Genomic DNA, 23,595 nt, shown 5'->3' with positions numbered 1-23,595 from the left:
AAAAAAAGAATGGAGAGAAGACTAAGAAATGAAAAAATGAGAAAAACCAAGGAGAAGACCAGGCAGAAGCATGGCACCACAGTAGAGCCCCTGGAGGACTGATGGCCGGAGGTCACAGCCATGCTGAGAGCACCTCTCCTCTGTCTGCCCAAGTGAGTGCTCTGGGCTGTGGACAGGCTTCAAGGGAATTCGGCACAGTCCCACTGCAGCCATCATGGTTCCTCTGCTGCTGCCCTGAGAAATAGAGAGAGAAGAGCTATAATACCACAACTCAGGGCATAGGAGGGTACAGGTGGGGGAGCAAAACATCAGCAAATAGTTTAAGAAGAAAATGAACAGATCTAGCAAAGTAACTGTTCTGTTATTTTTTCTTTATTTACTGTCAGTCATGGGGCTTAAACTCAAGGTCTGAATACTCCCTGAGTTCTTTTTGCTCAAGGCTAGTGTTCTACAATTTTAAGCCACAGTGCCACTTCCACTTTTCTGGTGGCTAATTGGAGACAAAAGTCTCATGGAATTTATGCTGGGGCTGGCTTTGAACTGTGACCCTCAGATCTCAGCCTTCTGAGTAACTAGGCATGAGCACCTGGCACCTGGCTTGTTAATGTTGTTAAGGATAAATTCTGTGTAGAACTGAAAACAGGATCTGAAAGACATGTCTGCACTACTGTGTTCATGGTAGCACAACAGTGAGAGGCAGAAGACACCTAAGTGTTCACCATGGATGAATGGATAAACCAAATGTAGTATATACACATAACAGAGTATTATTCATCTTTAAAAAGGAAGAAAATGGGGCTGGGAAAGTGGCTTAGTGGTAGAGTGCTTGCCTTGCATGCATGAGGCCCCTGGGTTTGATTCCTCAACACCACATAAGCAGAACAAGCTAGAAGTGGCACTGTGACTCAAGTGGTAGAGTGCTAGCCTTGAGCTGAAGAGCCCAGGGACAGCGCCTAGGCCCAGAGTTCAAGCCCCATGACAGACAAATAAATAAACAAACAAATAAATAAAATAAAAAGGAAGGAAATCAGCCACTAATTTCCTCAATCCTGTACTCCTAGCTACTCAGGGGGCTGAGATCTGAGGATTGTGGTTCAAAGCCAACCCAGGGAAGTAAGTCCCCTAAGACTCTTATCTCTAATTAACCACTCAAAAACTGGATATGGCACTGTGGCTCAAAGTGATATAGAATGCTAGCCTTCAGTGAAAAGAGCTCAGGGCCAGTGCCCTGCTCCTGAGTTCAAGCCCCATGTGTGACAAAAAAAAAGAAATCCTGTCACAAGTTGTTGTTGTGTAGGTGAGCTTTGATAACATTACACTAAGTGAAATAGGTCAGCCACAAAGAGACAACTAGTGTGCTTCCAGTTTTGCAAAACACTCAGATTATTTGCAAAACTCAGATTAGTCACATGGACACAGTACACCTGCAGTTGTCAGGGGCTGCAGGGATTGGGGATGGGGAAGTTACTGCTAAAGTGCAGAGTTTCATGTTTTACAAGATAAAAAGGTTAATGGAGATGGATAGTGGTGATAACTGATATTGTTCATGTAGGTTTTTTTTATTGTAATGGTACTATACAGCGGTGTTCATGTGTTTAAAAACATCAAACTATGTACTTTAAAATAGGCAGTAGAGCGCTAGCCTTGAGCTGAAGAGCTCAGGGACAGTGCTCAGGCCCAGAGTTCAAGCCCCATGACCGACCAAAAAAAAAAAAAAAAAGTTAAGACAATAAATTTCATGCTGTGTGTAATAATTGAAGGGAAAAAAAAGAACAAGCCAAGGGCACCACGCATTGGACTGCAGAGTGGTGCCTCTGGATGACCCTCAGGTGCATCCAAATTTCCCACAAAACACCTGTAGGTAAGTAAACCTCTTCTTCAATACCTTATGAGGATTTCCAGCACTTCTTAAGATCTGCCTCAGGAGAAGTCAATTTGTCCACAGGAGGCGTAGTTCCCAAAGCTGTCTACTGTGAACCTCTGAGAGATGTGAATGGAATTGAGCTTTAGGGAACCAAAGTAGAAGTTCTCAAACAACTAAAATGGAAGAAATAAAAGCCCTCGATGAGTATCTACTGAAAATAATGGGTGGAAATATTAAGCAATCTTGTAAAAACACCAAACCACAGCAATTGCAACAAACCTCTCATATTTTTTTTCCCTTCTCACTATTCATTCTGAATAATGATGCCGGAGAGGAAGGATGAGGGTGGAGTGAGAAAAGAACAGCCAGTTCTTCCCTCTGATTAACTCTAAAAAGTCTCCCTGACAAAATGCAATAGAGCAAAAGGTCTGGGAAGTCAAAATCAAAATGTATCTCAAATACAATCAAGAACTGCCCAAATTCCTCTGACTTTGTTATTGACCATGACACAGTCATTAGTATCCTATTTTATTACAGTCAGGATAACACATTCCTTTACCTTGGTAAACAGTATTTAGTAGAAAGCAATTACTACCATAAATACAACATGAAGCTCTAGGCCCATGAATGATTTGGACAATCCAGTGAAGGACACAAGCACTCAGATACACAAAACAACTTGAGAAGACTTCTACTCAAGTGCAAACAAGTGTAAATGCCCTTCCCTGCACTCCTTCCCTTTATAAATGCTTTCAAGTGTGGGGCAGGAGGGAGGGAGGCCTGACCTTGTGATTAGCAGCACACTCACAAGGCAGAATCCAAAAGGACATCAGAATTTATCCCAAGAATATGAAAGCATACCACTTGGATGTCAGAGTATAGGAAGCAGGAATTTCCCTTTCTTAAGAAAATTAGGCCAAGTATCAGTGGCTCATGCTTATAATCTTAGCTACTCAGGAGGCTTAGCTCTGAGGATGGCAGTTTGAAGCCAGCCCAGGCATGGAAGTCTGAGACTCTTATCTCCAATTAACCACCAGAAAACCAGAAGTGGCACTGGCTCAAAGTGGTAGAGCACTAGTCTTGAGCAAAAGAGCTCAGGAAAAGCACCCTGAACTCTAAGTTCAAGCCCCATGACTGACACCCCCTCCCCCCCAAAATCAAAAAAGCTCACTCCTCTTCCTTCTCCTTCTCCTTTTCCCACTCCCTCTCTCTCCACACAACTCAATAATGCTGGAGTGGAACTTAAGGGTGGGATCTTCACATACTGGCACCTGATTGTTTCTTCATTTATTTTTTATGCTGTACCCATGAACTTCTGCCCACTGAGTCTTTCCTCTTCTTACAATTAATGGCCTAGAAAAATGTTTGAGGTTCATTAAAGGCTAACTTTACGAAACCCAGTAAATATTGATTCTTCAATATGACATCAACTTGACCCCTAAGGTCTATTTGGAGGTTTTGTGTGGCACTGTCTTGTCTTTCAGAAAAGTGACTAGCTCCTACTGCATTGCTTTACACAATTTACTTCTCTTCCTGGCTTAAACAGCCTGTTCAAACCATATCCACTCTTTTCTGTAAAGAACTCAGTCTTAAATGGTTAGCAGCTAATCCTTTTGCTGAACATTAATTTGAAGTGAAGGCCACATCAATGAGCCTGGCAGATTTATAGCTTTGCAAACTGAAGCTTCCTAGGTACAGAAAAGACATAACCAAGATGAGATATTAAGCAGAGACAAAGCAAAGAGCAGGGGGAGCTCCTAACACTTTTGGCAAGTTACTTTTTTTAAATTCAAAATGTATTTATTGGGATAGTTTCCCACTCATCTTGGTTCGAAGCGCTTGTAATGCTGCTTCCTTCAGAAGGAGCATCCTTCTATAAGCCTTGCTTTTCTTCCTGTAGGCTGATGGAGGACAGCGGAGCAACCAACACAAAAATCTACTGTTGGTGCATGGCTAAAGACTGTGGTATAGCATCCTGGGCATTTCACATCCATGAAGCAAGAATTGGGGATCTGCACCAGGTGCTGCTTCTTGTGTTTCCTCTTCTCCTATTCAGGAGAGGGATGAAGGAGATCCTTTGTGAGAGGCACGTTCTTGGGAGGAGGTTGTCACCAAAAGAAAGAGCAAGTTACTTTTTTTTTTTTTGGGTCCGGTCATGGGGCCTGAACTCTGGGCCTGGGCACTGTCCTCAGCTCTTGAGCTCAAGGCTAGCGCTCTACCACTTGAGCCACAGCGCCACTTCTGGCTTTTTTTCTTTTTGCTTATGTGGTGCTGAGGAATCGAACCCAGGGCCTCATGCATGCAAGGCAAGAGCTCTACCACTGAGCCACCTTCCCAGCCCGCAAGTTACTTTTTAAAAGACTGGCAGCCTATGGTTCTCTACCTTTTCTGTACATTCACGTTTCTAAGCAATGGAGATACCACAGTGAGAAGCTGAAAGTGTCCTATCCATGGCTCCACTATGCTTTATGCGGACCCCCAGGTAGAATGCTTGGCCAGGGAAAGGATCTTACTTCATTCAGGTTGAAAGGAAATTGTAACTTAGTGATAATAATTATGTTAGCTAGCTGGATATGATTTCTGAGCAGTAACTGGAAACATCAAGAGAAGACTAAAGCCAGGCGCTGGTGGCCCACACCTGTAAGCCTAGCTACTCAGGAGGCTGAAATATGAGAATCATGGTTCAAAGCCAACCTGGGTAGGAAAATCTGCCTGACTCATCTTCAGTTAATCACCAAAGTGGAAGAGGACTATGACTCAAGTGGCAGAGCACTATCCTTATGCAAAAGCACTCCATAGTGAGGAGCTGGAAGTATCCTTTGCCCAGGCCCTGAGTCCAAGTTCCTAGGGGGGGGGAGGGAGAGGAAGGGAGGCAGGGAGGGAGAGGGATGGAGAGAGAGAGAGAGAACCAAAAATAAATCTTCACTCTCCACACTAAGACCAGCACAGATAGCACTAAAGAAAGATTCCAAGGTATTATCTGGTACTCATGATGACTACACTCACCATGCCAACCTCATAGCAGATAAAGATCATAATGGGCAAAGATCCAATAAGACAATTAGTCAAAGTACCTTATAAACTGCAAACATGCTACCAGGAATTAAAAATTTCTAGTGATATTTTAAAATACCCCTGCTCTCCACAATCTTTCACTCATTTTACCTTGGTGCAGCAATTTTCTTCCTACTTTCTGATTACATCAGATCAAGTGGCTTTTCTCCTGCAGACCTCCCGCATGCAGTGGTCATTTGATCATTTTCATTGCAACCTTTCCCATCTCTGTGCCCTTGTTCTCTGAGTGCTTGTGAAGATTGTGTAGCAGAGGATTTAGAAACCATTTTTCCATTATTTTATTGTATAGTCATTGTATTTTTAGTGTGAAGCCTTTCTGTTAGTTCTATTTCTAGTGACTTATTGGTCTAAACACTGTAGATAGGGGAGCTGTCTGCCTGCCCTAACAGTATCCTGTAGTTGGCATGTGATCATGTGGGCAAAATACTAACTGAAACTAATACTGTAGATGTCTGAGTACATCTACATATCTGAAAAGAGAAAAAAGACAATATGTACTTGTATAGACTAGATTTAAAGATCTAATGCATAAGTTACCATCAAGCAATCCCAGATAGGACTTAACTGAAATAATATCTCTAACTAAGCTGGGATTAGAAGACATATCTCAATTCTAATTAGCTGTCAAGAAAGAAAATCAGCAATGGAAATTTCATGTATTCCTCCAAGTTTCTAGGTAGTTCTCACTTGTCAAAGCCTAGATTCCTCACTCAACTCTAGTTTCTGATGTGGAGTATCACTGTGTATTGGTTTTACAAATTTTCATGCAGAGCACATGATAAGGCCCTGTCTCCCAGAGTGTGTATCTTAAGGAAAGAATGGTGGTGATATGGGTGTGTTCATCCTGTGAAAAGTCACTGAGTGCTTTATTCCATTAATGTTTGCACTTTTCCATATATATGTTCTATTTTATCTAAATTCATGCATGGTGACACACCTAGAAATCTTGGCACGTGGGAGTCTGAAATATGACAGATTCCATATGGCAAGACTTTGTTTCAAAGGAAAAGGAAGGAAGGAAGGAAGGAAGGAAAATGGGAAGGAGGGAAAGAGGGAAAGAGGGAAGGAGGGAGGGAGGGAAGGAAGGGAAGGAAGAGAAGGGAGGGAAGGGAGGAAGGAAGGAAAGAGGGAGGAACTTCAGTGTGGCTCAAGTAGTACAGTACCACAAAGTCCTATGTTTGAACCTCAGTACTGCCAAGGAAGAAAAACAAAATAGGAAGCAAAGGGTAGGTGTGCAATGAAGAGCAGGCACTCAATAAATGCAGCAAGAAGTAAACAATGGCTGCTAAAGGCTAGGTAGCTTGGAAAGCCAGCTGGAAGAGACCAGAACTGGGCTGGGCCTCAAGATAAGTATAGTTGGGGGTGGGAAATGTTGCAGGGGGAGATGGGACAGAAATGCTCATGGTGATCAGAGCTATGCAGATAGTTTAGATGTTTTGTGGGATCCTGAAAAGAAACAGTAAAGAAATCACAAGAAAGGAGAAACAGATTAAGGGGAGTCCTGAAAGTCATGTTCACAAATGATGAGTTCATCCTAGCCGATGGGAAATCACTGGTGGCCTCAGAGCAGGTTGATGGAAAGCTTATTTTTGGGAGATTGGCCTAATGTAGTATACTGACTGGGGAAGGAAACAGAAAAAAGCAAGGAGGCCATGGCAGTAGCACTGTCCTGAGGGAGTTGGTGCATGTCTCCACTAAAATAGCAGGGGGAAGGAAGGCAGGAGCAGAAATGAAACACCAGGAGTCAACCACAGAGAAGACTCAGTAACTTTCTACATGAAAAGGAGGTAGGGAAAACCAGAGTTACAGGGGTGACAGGAGGGTACCATAGGACATTTCTGAGAGGGAAATAAAATTCAGGTCTCTTTATATACTAAGGTTATATCTCTAGCAGTGTATGTACCATGCCCATTTCCAATCTGATTTTTCTGAATGCTGAGAATATACATTAGACATGAAATACATAGCGTTGTTAGTTAGAAATATATCACCATAAAAGAGCATTATAGGCAGGCGCTGGGAAGGTGGCTTAGTGGTAGAGTGCTTGCCTTGCATGCATGAGGCCCTTGGTTCGATTCCTCAGCACTACATAAGCAGAAAAAGCCGGAAGTGGGGCTGAGGCTCAAGTGGTAGAGCGCTGGTCTACAGCTGAAGAGCTGGGGGACGGCACCCAGGCCCAGAGTTCAGGCCCCACAACTGACAAAGAAAAAAAAAAAAGAGCTTTATAGGCTTCTGCTTTTTTTTTTTTTTTTAATTGAGGGAAATGAACCCTTTGTTTGTATTATAAATATATTCTCCCCTACACCCCATTTTCCCTTGTCTTTTGACTTTGTTTAGGAGGACGCTCACCATATCAATTTAAATTTGAATTTTTATGAACTCTTGTTTGCAATAATAGAATTAAAAAAAATTAATCTAGCCAGGCTTTGGTGGCTCATGCCTGTAATCCTAGCTACTCAGGAGGCTGAGATCTGAGGATCACAGTTCAATGCCAGCCCAGGAGGAAAGTCCACGAGATTCTTATCTCCAATAAACCACCAGAAAACAGGAAGTGGCGCTGTAGCTCAAATGGTAGAGCACTCGCCTTGAGCTGAAGAGCTGAGGGACAGTGCCCAGGCCCAGAGTTCAAGCCCCATGACTGACAAAAAAATTTTTTTAATCTATTTTTTGTCTGGGGCTTGAACTTAGGGCCTGGGCTCTGTCGCTGAGCTTCTTTTGCTCAAGGCTAGCACTCTACCACTTGAGCCACAGCACCACTTCTAGCTTCTTCTGTTTATGAAGTCCTGAGGAACCCAGGGCTTCATGCATGCTAGGTGAGCACTCTTCCACTGAGCCACATTTCCAGTCCTAATAGGATATTTTTTAAATGAAGTGATCTGCTGCCTGCCAATACTGTTATATATGAGATGATCAAGGTAAACCATAAAAATATATTTGTACTGAGAACAGCACTAACAAAGGCTGCAGGAGGGAACATTTATGAACATTTACTGAGCCCAGGTTCTGGGCACTATGCTGAGGGTGCGCCATGACTGTCAGCTCCACCCTCACAACCCCAAGAAACAGATGCCATAATGAATCTTCATTATATAGCTGAGTCTGTGGTTGGGAGGGCTGAAGCTACTTGCCCAAAAGGTACACAGCAAGTTGGTTAGGGTTCACACTGTGGCATCTGCAGGACAGAGAGAAGCAGGAAGGGCTCCTGTGTCTTCCATTACCCTCCTCCCCTAAAGCAGTTCCTCAGCCCTCACTGGAAAGGGCAATCTCACATCTGGAGGAAAAGAACATCTTTATCTGCACAAGACACCCGATACAGAGAAGGATCTGCCTACCCTCAAAGTCCAGTGTTTTGGAATGCTGGGAACTTTGAGCTGAAAGTGGAGGGCCTCAGGCCATACCTTGTTTCCTCCCTTGAAGTGCAGGGGCAAACTCTGAAACTCCCTGTCCTTCCAAAAATATGCATCTTACACTCTTCCCTAAGAATCTCATCACATCACTAGAGAAATGGTGAAAAGTCCTCTAGGCCCAAACAGACCTTTCATCTTTTCTTCTGAAGGAAGCTGAGGAGTTGCCAGAGAGTTGACCTTCCCTGCCCCCAGCCTGGGGAAGAGTCCCAGATATGGGTGTTCTCCAAAAGGCACCTCCAGCTCTCGAGTTTCATTTTTGTTTAGTTTCATATTTTGTTGAGTGTGCATCAATAAACTTGTATTAATCTGACTACTGTCGGTTTATTTCAGTAGTCTTTCAGAGAAGGGTGAGAGAAACTGGCTTTACTACTCTACTAAATTCTCTCTAGTTTATTTTTTTTTTAATTTTTTTTTTTTTGGGTCCAGTCGTGGGGCCTGAACTCTGGGCCTAGGCGCTGTCCCTCAGCTCTTCAGCTCAAGGCGAGCGCTCTACCACTTGAGCCACAGTGCCACTTCTGGCTTTTTGCTTATGTGGTACTAAGGAATCGAACCCAGGGCCTCAGGCATGCAAGGCAAGTGCTCTACCACTGAGCCACCTTCCCAGCCCTCTCTCTAGTTTATTCCCATAAGATTATACCCCTTAGTACTCAATTAAATTTCTTCATGAGTGTCCACCTTTCAGCAAAAAAACTCAGAGTAAAAATGTAAGTTTATGTGCTTCATTGAGTCTTCATTTCTAAAGGCTCTGTGTCATGTAACACTTACCCTGAATGCTTCTTCTCTTAGGAATCGGTCTTTTGTTCCAGAGCCTCAGCCTTGGACTGTTACCTTGTTTTAATCTCCTACAACCTACTTTTCTGACTGAGTTTCTGCCTCAATCTAGTTCTGTTTATCTTTTTTTTTTTTTTTTTGGGGGGGGGGGGGGTCAGTTGTGGGGCTTGAACTCTGGGCCTGGGCACTGTCCCTGAGCTCTTTAGCTCAAAGCAAGTGCTCTGCCACTTAAGCCACAGCGCACTTCCAGTTTTCTGACAGTTAACTGGAGATAAGAAAGAGCCAGCTGTGGGCTGGGAAGGTGGCTCAGTGGTAGAGCGCTTGCCTTGCATGCCTGAGGCCCTGGGTTTGATTCCTCAGCACCACATAAGCAAAAAGAAAAAACCCAGAAGTGGCACTGTGGCTCAAGTGGTAGAGTGCTAGCCTTGAGCTGAAGAGCTGAGGGACAGCGCCCAGGCCCAGAGTTCAGATCCCATGACCGGACCCAAAAAAAAAAAAAAAAAAAGAAAGAGCCCGCTGAGAATTGATCCTCAGATCTCAGCCACCTGAGTAGCTAAGATTACAGGTGTGAACCACTGGCACCTGGCTCAAGTTCTGTTTGTCTTTGAAAACAGGATTCCTGAAAGCCACAGTCTCTCCTCAGGTGAGCAGGCAGAAATTGGTTGGATCTAATAGTGCTGCCAAGTAATGTCAACTTCTAACTTCGTTATAATTCATCTGTATGCTTAATGACACACAACCATTACAGTTGACATCTGCCATGACTATGACAAATCTTAGGAGTAAAAATGTCTGGTATGGTGGTATGTGTAATCCTAGTAATTAGGAGGCTAAAGCCTGTCTAAGAGAAGGAGAAAGGAGAAAGAAAAAGAGGAAAAGAGGGATAGATCACTCAATTTCCTGGAAAATCTCTGCCTACTACAAAAAAAAAAAGAAGAAGAAAAAAAAAGAATATACTTTCCCTTTATTAGTCTGTTGACCTCAATTCCTTTTTTTGTTCTTTGTTTTTTTGCCAGTGTTAGGGCTTGAACTCAGGGCCTGGACGCTGTCCCTGAACTTCTTTTTGCTCAAGACTAGCGCTCTACTACTTAAGCCACAGCGCCAGTTCTGGCTTATTCTGTGTATGTGATACTGAGGAATCAAACCCAGGGCTTCATGCATGCTAGGCAAGCACTCTTACACTAAGCTACTTTCCCAGCCCCTGACCTCAGTTCTTATACCCTGTATCTATAATCTCCTGACTCATTGGGTGGAGAAAATGATTTGTAAGTTTATCTCCATTTCTCCTTTTCTTGGTCCAGAATAAAAGTCTATTTTTCTATTCAATGGGTATCATGGTTTTGGTTCTACAATTCTAAGACAGATAAAGTCTCAATTTGGGGCCAAAACTTGGTGATACAACCTAGATGACAAGGGAAGGGGTGACATTATCCAAAAAGAAAGAGACTCTTTGCTTGGCTTATATAGCTATAGCCCCTCTATACACCAATAAAAAATAAATAAAAATAAAAACCTAGAAAAGAGAGAAAAAACATCATTCCTCTCTTGCCAAGTAATGTGGAAAGTTGAGAATCACCTTACCAGTGTGCCTGGAGAATCTGACCGTTAGCCTCTGTACTCTACTGCCCTGTGTGAGGTCAGCCCACCTTAAATTGGATTCCCTAAACACAGCAAGGAGCAGTGTCCAGATAGCTCCCAAAGACTGACAAGCACATGCTCCTTCTCTCACTGGACTTCAAAGTTAGGTGACTCTTTGCCAGAAGCTGGTGGCTCACGCCTGTCATCCTAGCTACTCAGGAGGCTAAGATCTGAGGATCACAGTTCAAAGCCAGCCCAGGTAGGGACGTCCTGTTATCTCCAATTAACCACCAGAAAACCAGAAGTGGCACTGTGGCTCAACTGGCACTCGCCTTGAGCTGAAGAGCTCAGAGACAGCACCCAGGCCCAGAGTTCAAGTCTATAACTGACAAAAAAAAAAAGTTAGGTTGCTCTAACTAGCTACAAGATTTTAATTGAATATCTGGATGAACATGAGCACAAATCAACTAAACTGCTCCATTTAGTAAGGTACCTGAATGAGAGGGAAAACCTTAAACTACAAGTTTAAAAAAAAGGAACATGGTTGTTCTTTCCAACCTAAAGTAGTACATGAAGAGTAAAATGCTCTATTGTTTAGAAAATAATAGCTCTAACCAGAAAAAAAAATTCAAGAGTATACAAAGATATTTAAGGCAGGTTGAATTTTTCCTCTACTCTGTAGTTTTATAACAGTTCCCCTGAGGATTTTGAAACCTTAAACCATTTTCTTCTGAAAACATTTTTTTTTCTGACATACCCTCCCTCACAAGCTCTGCTGTAATGGAAACTTTTTTATTTTTTTTTCATTTGTTTTTTTAAAACCTACTGTAAAGGAACATAATGAACAGCTTCACTAAGCCCACAAATATTTGGTAAGGAACTAAAAATAGGAGTTAAGATTGTCAGTATTTGGGGCTGGGAAGGTGGCTCAGTGGTAGAGCACTTTCCTTGCATGCCTGAGGCCCTGGGTTCAATTCCTCAGCACCACATAAGCAAAAAGAAAAAAGCCAGAAGTGGTGCTGTGGCTCAAGTGGTAGAGCGCTTGCCTTGAGCTGAAGAACTGAGGGACAGCGCCCAGGCCCAGAGTTCAGGCCTCATGACCGGAACCAAAAAAAAAAAAAAAGATTGTCAGTATTTGTGATGTCCCTAGTCTATAACAATTAACTAAATTAGTAATTGTCCAAATTGGACAATTTAAGATGAAAATATAATATCTAAGAATGATCTTTGAAAACGATAATGCACACAGCTGTTTTACTGGGAAATCAGAATATCATTAGAAAATTAAACTTTTCCTAGCAGCAAATAAAGACAGAGTTGAGGACCACTGAGATGAAAGGTTAAAACTAAAGGCTCGGGCTGAGAATGTGGCTCAGAGGTAGAGTGCCTGCCTAGCATGCATGAAGTCCTGGATTCCATTTCTCAGTACTACATAAATAGAAAAAACCGGAAGTAGTGCTGTGGCTCAGGTAGAGCGCTAGCCTTGAGCACAGAGAGGCTTAAGGGCAGTGCCCAGGCCCTGAGTTCAAGCTCCAGGACCAGCAAAAAAAAACAACAAAAAAACCCCTGCAAGATAAAATCAACCATGGGGTCTCCTGTTCCATGCTCTACAAAGGGTACTGCTCTCACCTTGTACATGATTGCTTCCTAGAGAGATCACAGGGGTAATTACTGATTTCTGGCAATGAAATAGCATATATAGAAAGAAAACGAAGAGTAAGATTTAGGGGATACTTTGCTAATTTTTCCTAGTGTTGACTTCAGATCTTCAACACCCTTCTTCCTTGCCTGGTGACACAACCATCAAGACCAGAAAGAACACCAAATGCAAAAAGACTGCTAAAGTGAGAATGCAAATCTCATATAGGAGAGGGGAGGAATGTATAGAGGAACCTTCTTATGTCTATGACTTCAAGCTACAAAGCCAAATGAAAGGCCAATCTCTAACAGCACAATGTAAACCTAAACCTGTTAGAGATCCATGCCTCATCCTGGCTCATTTTCTTTCTTCAGTCTAAGACAAAATAGTGGTCACCCTTTTCAAAGATCCTTGATTTTTTTTCTTTTTAGTCGGGGGGAGCTACTAGCACTGGGTCCTGAATTCAGGCCTTGAGCTTCTTGCTGGACTTTTTTGCTCACAGCTGGTACTCTACCACTTGAGCCACATTTCACCTCCAGTTCCAAAGATCCTTCAAAATCTACTTCTCAGGCTGGTGGCCTCAAGAAGCTACCTTCTGTCCCAATGTAACTTCAAGAGAAAAAGGAAATTTTAAAGTCCAAAATGAAGATTCAAAATATAGCTCAGTGGTGAAGTACTACTTGCTTACCATGTAAAGGCTCTGGGCTTAATCCTCAGCACCAAAATAAATAAATGAATAAAATAAAAAGATTAAGAAATAAAAACATGTAACTCCTTTATATCAGTCACTCTTCACTCATTCTTTCTTTCTTTCTTTTTTTTTTTTGGGGGGGGGGGGGGGTCGTGGGGCCTGAACTCCGGGCCTGGGCACTGTCCCTCAGCTCTTCAGGTCAAGGCTAGTGCTCTACCACTTGAGCCGCCACTTCCAGCTTTTTTATTTTTGCTTATGTGGTGCTGAGGAATCAAACCCAGGGCTTCATGCATGCAAGGCAAGCACTCTACCACTGAGCCACCTTCCCAGCCCCTTCACTCATTCTTTCTTAATCATTCTATATGAATTAAGTATTTGTTGCAACTGAAAAGTGCGACTAATAAGTTTGGCTAATGCAAGTATGTGAAGGAAACACTGGATCCCAGTTCCTTAGAAAAGGTGCTGTCTGTTGTTTTCACATATGCAATTAGACTTTTGAAATTCAAAGTAGGGCAAACAGGAATAGTAAATGCATGCGACTTTGAAGTTTTTCCAGTGTTTTTCTTTCATAATCTGTTTTACCAACTTATACTTCACACAATTACCCTGTTTACAGATAAAAGTAACAGTAATAACACTATTTTATACTTAATCATAACGCTTAACCACCTACCTCCCTACCAAGGATGGTAGGATGAATGAGGAGAGTCTGACAAACACTTTGAGCTCTTTGGGAAGGCACTCCCAGTATAAAGTCTTGCTGTGATTAAATAACACCTTTCATCTAAGGATCTAAAAGTGTCTTACAAAGCCCAACTCATTAGCCCTTCAAGAAATTGCTGCAATGTGAACCAGAGCTAAGCATTATTATTCCCACCTAAAAGATAAGAAACAGACACAGCACTAACATTGTGCTGTGTGCTAGTACCACTAGCACTGTGAAATAGATTTAACAGTTTCTGGGACCAGATCTAGAACACTGCCAGTAAAAGGCCAGGACCACAAAGCAGTAGATATATATCTCTCAACTGGAATAATAAATCTGTACCAAGAATGTCAAGTGGGGAAGAAGTTCCATCCTTAGGCTATACATATATAATTAAAGAAATGTTCAGTTGGTTTGGAGACTATATTTTGAATAAGAAATGCCCTCTACAAGCTGGGCACTGGTGGCTCACACTTCTAATACTAGCTACTCAAGAGGCTGAGAGCTAAAGATTGTGGTTCAAAGCCAGTCCAGGCAATAAAGTCCATGAAACTCTTATCTTCAATTAACTACCAGACAACCAGAAGTGGTGCTGTGGCTCAAAGTGTTAGAGTACTAGCCTTGAGCAAAAGAGCTCAGGAACCAGACACCAAGTTCAAGCCTATGACTGAGAAAAAAGAAAGAAAGAAAGGGAGGGGGGGAAGGAAGGAAAGAAGGAAGGAAGGAAGGAAGGAAGAAAGGAAGGAAAAAAAAAGAAAAAGAAAAGGACAAAGAACAAGAAAAAGAAAAAAAAATGAAATGTTCTCCTGAGGCTGGCTTAGTGGTACAACACTTGCCTAGCATTCATAAGGCCCTGGGTTCAATTCCTCAGCACCACATAAACAGAAAAAGCTGGAAGTAGCACTGTGGCTCAAATGGTAGAGTGCTTGCCTTGAGCAAAAGAATCCCAGGGATAGTGCCCAGGCCTTGACTGAATTCAAGCCCCAGGACTGGCAAAGAGGAAAAAAAAAATGTCCTCTATAGCCTTATTTGTTGAAGGTGTGGTCTCTCACAGTGCTATTTTGGGAGGTTCTAGAAACTTTAGGAGATGGGCCTAATTAGAAGAATCAAGGGACATGCCCTTAAAAACTGTATCTTATCTCCTCTCCATTTCCTATCCAACAGGAGGTGAAAAGCCTCCCCTTTCACACACTCCTGCCATGACAATGCTCTGCACAGCAACCATGGATTGAACCCTGTGAAATTGTAAGCTAACTGTAAGAAGTAGAGATACTTCTTTAAGTTGTTTATGTCAGATATTGTTAGAAAAATAACATTAAAGTAAAAATGAAAAATAAAATTATATAAAACACTATAACCACAGCCCTTGTAAGATCCTAATTTAAAACAAAAAATTTCAGAAGCATTCTACAATAAAAAGGTTCTAGGTGGGCTGGGAAGGTGGCTCAGCGGTACAGTGCTTGCCTTGCATGCATGAGGCCCTGGGTTCGATTCCTCAGCACCACATAAGCAGAAAAAGCCGGAAATGGTGCTGTGGCTCCAGTGGTAGAGCGCTAGCCTTGAGCTGAAGACCTGAGGAACAGTGCCCAGGCCCAGAAGTCAGGCTCCAGACTGGCAAAAAAAAAAAAAAAAAAGGTTCTAGGATAGGATAGAAACACTAGACTAAAAATATAATAGATTTTGAAAAACAAAAAAGTTCTTCCTATGTCATGTAATTAACCTCAGGATTAAGATTCACATACTTCAGGGGAATGAAGTTCAAGGCTACCCTGGGCATAAAAATTTTCAAGATTCCATCTACAGCAACAATTGGATACAGTACATCTGTCATCCTCAGCAACACAAGGAGGGAAGCACCAGTAGGAAGCTGAGGCTGGCCTAGGTATAAAAGAAAACCCCACCTCAAAAATAACCAACACAGAAAGGGGCCAGAGGTATGGGTTAAGAGGCAGCGTACCTGCCTACCAAGTACAACACTCAATCCCCAGTAACAATACACATACACACCAGAAAAAAAGAATTAAGATAATAAGTAAGTTTTCTTCTTTTTCCCCCACAAATAAATTTTATCTCAAAGTTCTTTTTGTTAAATTTCATCAAACCTAGTGACCGAGTTTCTGCCAGTATACCAGCCTTTCAAATCCTCAATGCTTCCCTCTGTATGTATCCTTCTTCTGGCTACAGAAAGATTTCTTCTGAGGAGAGCAAGTGACAAGGCGATGAAGACATAGCACATCTAGAGATAAAAACTAAGTTGTGCTCAGATGAATTCCTTCTATCATCACAAAAGACCATAATTGAGCCTATTTACCTTAAGGTAAGCAGTGTTCCCACACACATACACATAGATACAATACCCCTTTCACACAGAAACAAAAAATAGAAATTTCTATGGGCTGGAGATGTCGCCCAGTGGTAAGAGCACTTGCCTACATGTGCAAGGCTTAATCCCCATCACTGCAAAAAGAAAAAAGAAAAGGAAAGAAAGGAAAAAATAGTTTCTTGGAAAGAGAGAAGAAAATATTTTCTCAGGGAAAATTAGACTTAATGTTCTCCTATCAATGATTACATCGCTATTTCCTCCTCAATTCCTCCATTTTTAATCAGGCACAGCATCTTTACAAAAATGTTCTCTATTTACAGCAAGATAAAGTTGTAAGAAGTAATTCTGAGCTCTAGGCTAGCTTTCCATTGCTGATACAAAATACCTGAAGGAATCAAGTTAAAAGAATACAAGGGTTACTTTGGCTTATAGTTTAGAGAATTCAGTCCATGGTCATCTGACTATTGCTTTGGGTCTCGGCAACATAGCACACTATAGTGGTAGTATATGGTTTACTATATGGCAGCCAGGAAAGTACAGAGAGGCAAGAGGAATCAGGACCCAATATCCCCCCTTTATGGGCATGCTCCAAATGACCTAACTTCTTCAAAATAGGTCCCACCTGCTAAAGGTTCTCCACTACCTCTCAACATCACTACAGGCTAGAGATTGAGCCTTTAACAAATGGGCCTCTGGGGCATCCTAAACCCAAGCTAGAACAAGCTTTGATTATTACTGTTACTCAATGACTACAACCTCTCATACATGACTCCAGAATCCAAGAAGCAGATGTTAAAAGAATAAGATTTATTAGGCACTCTTAACAGCTCCTAGTCTCCACAGTTATGATCTGGTCATATGAACTGTATGACTTTAATTTAAAGACCAATATAGGAACAGCTCTTTCAGAATAAAAGACAACATGCTTGAAGGGAGTTATCATCTTGGGATCATCTACAAATTCAGCCCCAACTCTGTCCCAGATGTCACTTGTACTCTGAAACCTCTACCAATAGTGATCAGTGGTATGACAGTCAATAATAATAGCTAATAATGTACGTGAATAGAATGTGTGGGGTACCTCAGATCTAAGGAGCAAGGCCAGACTGTGAAGGAGTAGTGCCTATCATTGTTGCTGGCTCTATAGGAAGCAGCAAAAGGCTGTGTATCATGGAGCAGGTGCAATACTTCAAGTCTTCAGCATATGACTCCTTCATGAGCAACCATTAAAACAGTTCCAAAGTGCCATGTGTCCCCAGAGCAGAGCCCTGTCCCCCCTACCGAGATGACACTTCTTGTGCAGAAGAGAAACAGGAACTTCCTCAGGCCATTCTACCTGTCTTGGCTACAGTGACCACAAGGAATGTTACCAACTGACCTATGGAGGCAACATACAAGCTGGGAAATGAAGGTTTTAAAACCTCCTTCAAATAATCACTCAGGGTTGCACTTTTGGAGGTTTGGCCTGAGCTTCACTGCTGATGTAAGGATTATCAAGTTTAAGACTCTGCTGGAAAGGCCAAATGACCTATTAGAGAGTGAATTAAAACTGCTATATACAAACAGGATGCCAAACAGTTCTGCTGAGCACCTCAATATTCAGAATGCCATGGGACTTTCCCTCTCTGCAGAACCTTTCCATTTTGAAAAACAGCAAGAAAACATGAGGTAGGGGGAGAAAGCAGAGAAGACAGGAGGCCATGTGGATGGGGCTGGGGAACCTAGCTTGCATGTGACCTCAGTCCAGGCTGCACACAGGAGCCCCATTCCACAGCAGCCAGTGAACTGGCATAAGAGATGGGCCACTGGGAGTTCTGTCTGCTGCAAAATTTCTTACCCAGAAATCCCTGCCTCAGGCCTGGATCTGACAGCCTCTTCAAGACAAAACTGCCCAGATGGCTACTGGCTACCAACCATTCCTCGACTCCTAAGACCGAGACTGCCAGGATGGGTGCCCTTTCAGAGCTGGCCTTAATGAGGTTCTTGTAGACAGTTTCCCTGAGAACTCATGCTAACTAAAATTTGCTACCACACTAATTTTCTATTTCCTGTCTGCTTACTTTCCCTCAGAAATTATTCATAATGGTCCCTCAAACAAATGCAACAAAATCTTTTGATCTTCACAAAACATGATAGAAAAGAAGTGCAAGTCAGCAGAAGTGAATCGGGGGTGGGGGGCATGCAGAAGACAACAGCAGAGGTGACTTATTGACTAGGGTTTGAGAAGCTGGGGTATCCAGGCTAATTGTCATAGCAAGACTACATGGAAGACAAATCAGCCAACGACAAATGCTGGAGGGGATATGGAGAAAAAGGAACCCTATTACACTTCTGGTGGGAATGTACACTTATACAACCACTTTGGAAAGCAGTCTGGAGGGTCCTTAGAAAGCTAAAGATTGACCTCCCTTACGACCCAGTCATACCACTTCTAGGCATCTACCCTGAACAACAGGAACCAATATACAAGGACACGTGCACCTCCATGTTTATTGCAGCACTGTTCACAATAGCTAGGATATGGAAACAACCCAGATGCCCCACCACAGATGAATGGATCCAAAAATTGTGGTATCTATACACAATGGAGTATTATGCAGCCATTAGAAATGACAAAATAATGGCATTTGCAGGGAAATGGATGGAGCTAGAAGGAATCATGTTGAGCGAGATAAGCCAAGAGCAGAGACAAACGGTACATGGTCTCCCTGATAAGTGGATGCTAAATCCAAAATGTTAGGTGATACGACAAAACTAACAGGACTTAAGAAACAAAGAACTCCCACTCATCTGGTCGAACCACTACTAAATATCCCCATGCTGCTGATCACATGTATGGTGTATATCATGTGTACACCGTTATATGTTACAGACTGTGATAGACAATTTGCTCCAGGAAAGTTAGAATGAACTTGTGACTTTAAATGAGCATCCTTATTCCACAATACTGTGAAATTCGGGAAATTATGTAATCACTTAATCACAATAAAAAAAAAAAAAAGAACCTCGGGGAAGGTAGGGAGGGAAGGGATGGTAGGGGGAAAACAATGGAGGGGGTAACAATGCTCAATAGGAAGTGTACTCATTACCTTGCTCATGTAACTGTAACCCTCTGTATAGTATCTTTACAGTAAAAAAAAAAAAAAAGACTACATGGAAGAAAAGCGGTCATCAGGTCCAGCCCACCTCTGCTCCAACTTTTCCAACATGAGGAAAGCAGTTAAAGATCAAAGCAGTTGCCCTAGAAAAACAACAGCAAAGGAGAGTGTGTGCACACTTAGGAATAACAGCTACCCAAATAATGGCTTCTTCCAAGATGGGAGACAGACTGCCATGAGCTATCAACTAAGGTATTTTCAAGTCATCATTTCATTAGACCAGAAGACATAAAATAACTTCATCTTCTGTCAGAACTATAGAAAACATGCCTTTGGCAGCACCCACAGCTTTATAGTCTGTGACACTGTTTCTATGGTCCAGCTCAGACAGCCTCTTTCCCCTATGGGCTGATATGGTCAGATGTCAGGTAAGGCTTGGGAAGGAAAAAGAGTTATCAGACAACCATGCCCAGAAGTTGATGCCAAGAATCTGGCATATATTTTACCCTACAACGGGAAGAATAAACTCTGAACTGGAGTTCTGGTTGATTTATATCTTGACTGTTTTCTCTCTCTTTTTTTTGCCAGTCCTGGGACTTGATCTTAGGGCCTGGGCACTGTACTTGAGCTTCTTTTGCTCAAGGCTACCACTCTTACCACTTGAGCCATAGCACCACTTCCAGCCTTTTCTGTTTATGTGGTAGGAATAGAACCCAGGGCAAGCACTATACCACTAAGCTACATTCCTAGCCCATCTCACTGGCTTTTAACTTGTAATAATAATGCTCATAGTTCTAAACTGTTTCACAGTGGGGACATGGGAAAGATGGGATCACTTCTTAAGGCATGGCTTCATGGCATTATGGACCTCATTACATCTGACTTTCTCCAACACCCTGGAATAACACTGAAACTGTCCTGTCCAACATGCTGTCACCCAGTTTTGTCTTTCAACAGCACGCTGCTTTAAAGAGAATGAGTGTCCTGTCACCATCTCTGGATCCAGATTTGCATCCTGTTACTGGTTTGTTCATACATCTGGCATCTATACTACAATGAAATGTTATTCCGTCTTAAAATCAATGAAATCTGGTCCATGCCACAGCACAGAAGGATCCCTGAAAACATGCTGAGTGAAATAAGCCATACAAGGGCAAATACATGATTCTACCTCATGCAATTTCTAGAGTAACCAAACTTATAGAGACAGGAAGTTGAACAGTAGTTACCAGGTCCTGAGAGAGAAGGAAGTAGATGATTGTTGTTTTTAATGGGTAGTCTCCACTTGGGGTCATAAGACTTTCTGGATGAACTGTGGTGATGAGTAGTATAAATGTACTTAATGCCATTAAATTTACTTAAAAATGATTAAGATGGTAAATCTTCACGTATTTTACAACAACTGAAAAAAAATAGGCAAGGTAGTACATGTCTATAAAGCTAACACTTAGGAGGTCGAGGCAGAAAAACCATGACTTTGAGGCTAGACTGGACTACATAGAGAGATCTTATCTCAAAAAAACCCAACAACAACAACAAAACAAAAACCCACCACCACTATAATGAACCCAAAATGAACCATAAACAAATTCATTTCATGGTGAACTACACCCAAAATACTATTGAGACCCTAGAAATTAAGGCTAAAGAGTATTTCAGACAATAAGAACAGGTATTTATCCAAATAGTTCATACTAGTAAAATCACAGGGAACTGAAAAAGTATTCTTCTTCTCCTCTCAATGGCACCAAGAAGCACCTAAAGCACAGTGTTTTATGCTTAAAGAAGTTACTCAATAAACATTAGATGTATTTGTATTTCACTTGGATAAAAAATGATTTTAGGAAAGTCATGTTAAGCTGTGTGTGTGTGTGTGTGTGTGTGTGTATTTTTTTCTTCTCATGTTAAGCTGTGTGTGTGTGTGTGTGTGTGTGTGTGTGTGTGTGTATGTGTGTATTTTTTTCTTCTCAAACTCCCATGGCCTATTTCTTGTTAGGGTATTGGCTACACCCTGCAGAACATCCTCATCCCATTGGAAAGGAGACAACATGGAAGTGCTCCATGGAGTGCCACTGCAGGGAGAAATGGTCAGTGCACTGGCCTGCGCTGATACCTCAGAAAGAGAAAGCAAGAAAATGCATCTTTCCAGAATGGATGCTGGATCTGCCAAATCAGCCAGCAGCTTTGGTTTGGTTTCATTTTAACAATGGTTTCACCTCTCTGACAGCTAAAGCTTTGGACGCCCTCATTAGTGTCTTAAGACTTCACTTTCCAGGCAAAGTAATACTGAAAATAAATTCAGAGGAAAAGTTGTGCTAAAATACTGCTTGGATTTGAATCTTCCTCCTCTAACCCTGAAATAGCCTTAAGAAAGCAGCTATGGAATCAAGTGGACCATTTCAATGTACTGAAAGTCAGGGGCCTTTCTTGGAGTCTTTAAAACACAGCATGCTTCTGCAGCTGGACTCTAGCAAGCCGCTCACAGGGCACTGCAACTGCAGCCTCCCTTTCGTGTTCTTTCACAGTCATCAAAGGAGAGGTGACACACTTCATCCCTAACATCACAGAGTAAGAGCACCAGATCTGACAAGGTTTCTCATCACCATCTCCTTCCCTAATTTCACATTTATGCTAATTACTTCAAAGTTTGATATTGTATTTTTGTAAGAAAGTATTAATGAAACTGCAGAAGAAATTGTTCATGTTTCAAATTAACTAATGCATTCCAAAGAACCCTTTCTTTTTCATTTTTGTACTGTTTTTAATTAATGTTCACTGTTGTTAATTTATCACTATTTTTATTAGTCTACATTAGTTGTATATGGGGAAGGAGTTCACTGGGACATTTCCACACATATATACAATACGGGATTTTGTGTGTGTGTGCCTGTCCTAGGGCTTGAACGCAGAACTTGGGTGCTGTTCCCGAACTTTTTGCTCAAGGCTAGCACTCTACCACTTGAGCCACAACTCCACTTCTGGCTTTTTAGTAGTTCATTGGAGATAAGAGTCTCAGGGAGGGTTGGGAAGGTGGCTCAGTGGTAGAGCGCTTGCCTTGCATGCATGAGGCTCTGGGTTCGATTCCTCAGCACCACATAAGCAAAAAGAAAAAAAAAAGCCACAAGTGGCGCTCTGGCTCAAGTGGTAGAGCGCTAGCCTTGAGCTGAAGAGCTGAGGGACAGCGCCCAGGCCCAGAGTTCAGGCCCCATGACCGGACCCTAAAAAAAAAAAAAAAAGAGTCTCAGGGAGCTGGGTGTCCATGGCTCACGCCTGTAATCCTAGCTACTCAGGAGGCTGAGATCTGAGGATCGTGGTTCAAAGCCAGCCTGGGCAGGAAAGTCCGTGACACTCTTATCTCCAATAAACCACCAGAAAACTGGAAGTGGTGCTGTAGCTCAAGTGGTAGAGCACTAGCTCAAGGCCCCACGACATGACCGACAAGAGTCTCAGGGGCTTTCCTGCCTGAGCTGGCTTTGTACCATGACCCTCAGATCTTAGCCTCCTGAGCTAAGGATTTTTTTAAAGTATAGTCACAGCAGCATGAGTAGTGAAAATGATACATGGCTGCTGGAAATCAAGAGACTGTTGCTTTATCCTACATCCAGGCAGGGTTGTTCATTCTCCTAATAGTGTCATGCAATGTTCAGAGATAGACATTCAAGGACTTTCAAATAATTCTGAGTTTTGAGAAAAAAATACAAAGAGCAATGTGACTAAGAGGAATTTTTAACAACAGCAAATAATACAGCTGAATATTGAACTGGACAACAAAAATATATCATCAAAAAACAATGTTTCCCTTCTGCAAGAATGGAAATGCCACTCAATGCCACTCCTCTTTTGCCATCAGTATCTTTTTGAAAAAATTATGAGACTTTTGGCTTCTAATCTAGCATGAAGGAGCTTCTCTGTGAAATACAGTGTAGCAAAAGACTAAGAAAACAGGTCAGGCATAGTGGCACATACCCATAATCCCAGCACTGCAGAATCAGAAGGGTGAGTTCAAGACCGGCTTGGGATATTAAGCAAGATCCTGTCTCAAGAGAAAGAGAGACAGGCAGACAGACAGAGAAGAGATGGAATGAGAAAGAGAGAGAAAAGAGAATGGTGAGAGGAGAAAGGAAAGAAAAAAAAAGAACCCACAGACTAGTAGAAATATTGCAAAAGACATGTGATGAAGAACTGTCCAAGAAATACAAATAACTCAGAATTGAATAAGAAAGCAAAGGATAGTAGTGCATGCCTAGAATCTCAGCCCTGGGAATCAGACAGGTGGGTTGTAAATGAGACCAGCGTGAGCTACACAGTGAGTTCCAGGACAGCCTAAGCTAAAGAGCAAGGCTCTGTCTCAAAAAGCAAAATAACAACAACAACCAAAAAACCCCACCAAAACAGCTAGATTAAAAAAAATGAACAACCAATTACAATGTAGCCAAATGAGTG

The 23,595-nt window shown here is 42.1% G+C and overlaps 2 protein-coding genes across 3 annotated transcripts in view; both read right to left on the bottom strand.

Moving 5' to 3' along the window:
- Positions 1-23,595, bottom strand: part of Ascc1 (activating signal cointegrator 1 complex subunit 1) — a 98,484-nt gene continuing 74,889 nt past the window's right edge. For both annotated transcript variants that reach the window (XM_042690234.1, XM_042690235.1), the window contains exons 10-11: positions 1,886-2,037; positions 1-234 (exon numbers count right to left, since the gene is read on the bottom strand). In XM_042690234.1, coding sequence (XP_042546168.1) covers positions 1,921-2,037 — 117 coding nt within the window. In that variant the 3' untranslated portion in view covers positions 1-234; positions 1,886-1,920. The remainder of the gene's footprint in view (positions 235-1,885; positions 2,038-23,595) is intronic.
- LOC122116530 (40S ribosomal protein S27-like) lies at positions 3,717-3,969 on the bottom strand. Its single transcript, XM_042690236.1, has one exon. It carries the CDS (start codon positions 3,856-3,858, stop codon positions 3,721-3,723), a length of 138 nt encoding a protein of 45 aa, XP_042546170.1. The 5' UTR covers positions 3,859-3,969; the 3' UTR covers positions 3,717-3,720.

The sequence above is a fragment of the Dipodomys spectabilis genome, unplaced genomic scaffold (assembly GCF_019054845.1).
Source record: "Dipodomys spectabilis isolate Male_0828 unplaced genomic scaffold, ASM1905484v1 ptg000136l, whole genome shotgun sequence".
Classification (NCBI taxonomy): domain Eukaryota; kingdom Metazoa; phylum Chordata; class Mammalia; order Rodentia; family Heteromyidae; genus Dipodomys; species Dipodomys spectabilis.
This window is presented reverse-complemented; position numbering and strand designations above follow the sequence as displayed.

Coding starts and splice junctions, on each gene's coding strand:
- LOC122116530 (XM_042690236.1), bottom strand. CDS start 3,858: ATGGATGTGAAATGCCCAGGATGCTATACCACAGTCTTTAGCCATGCA.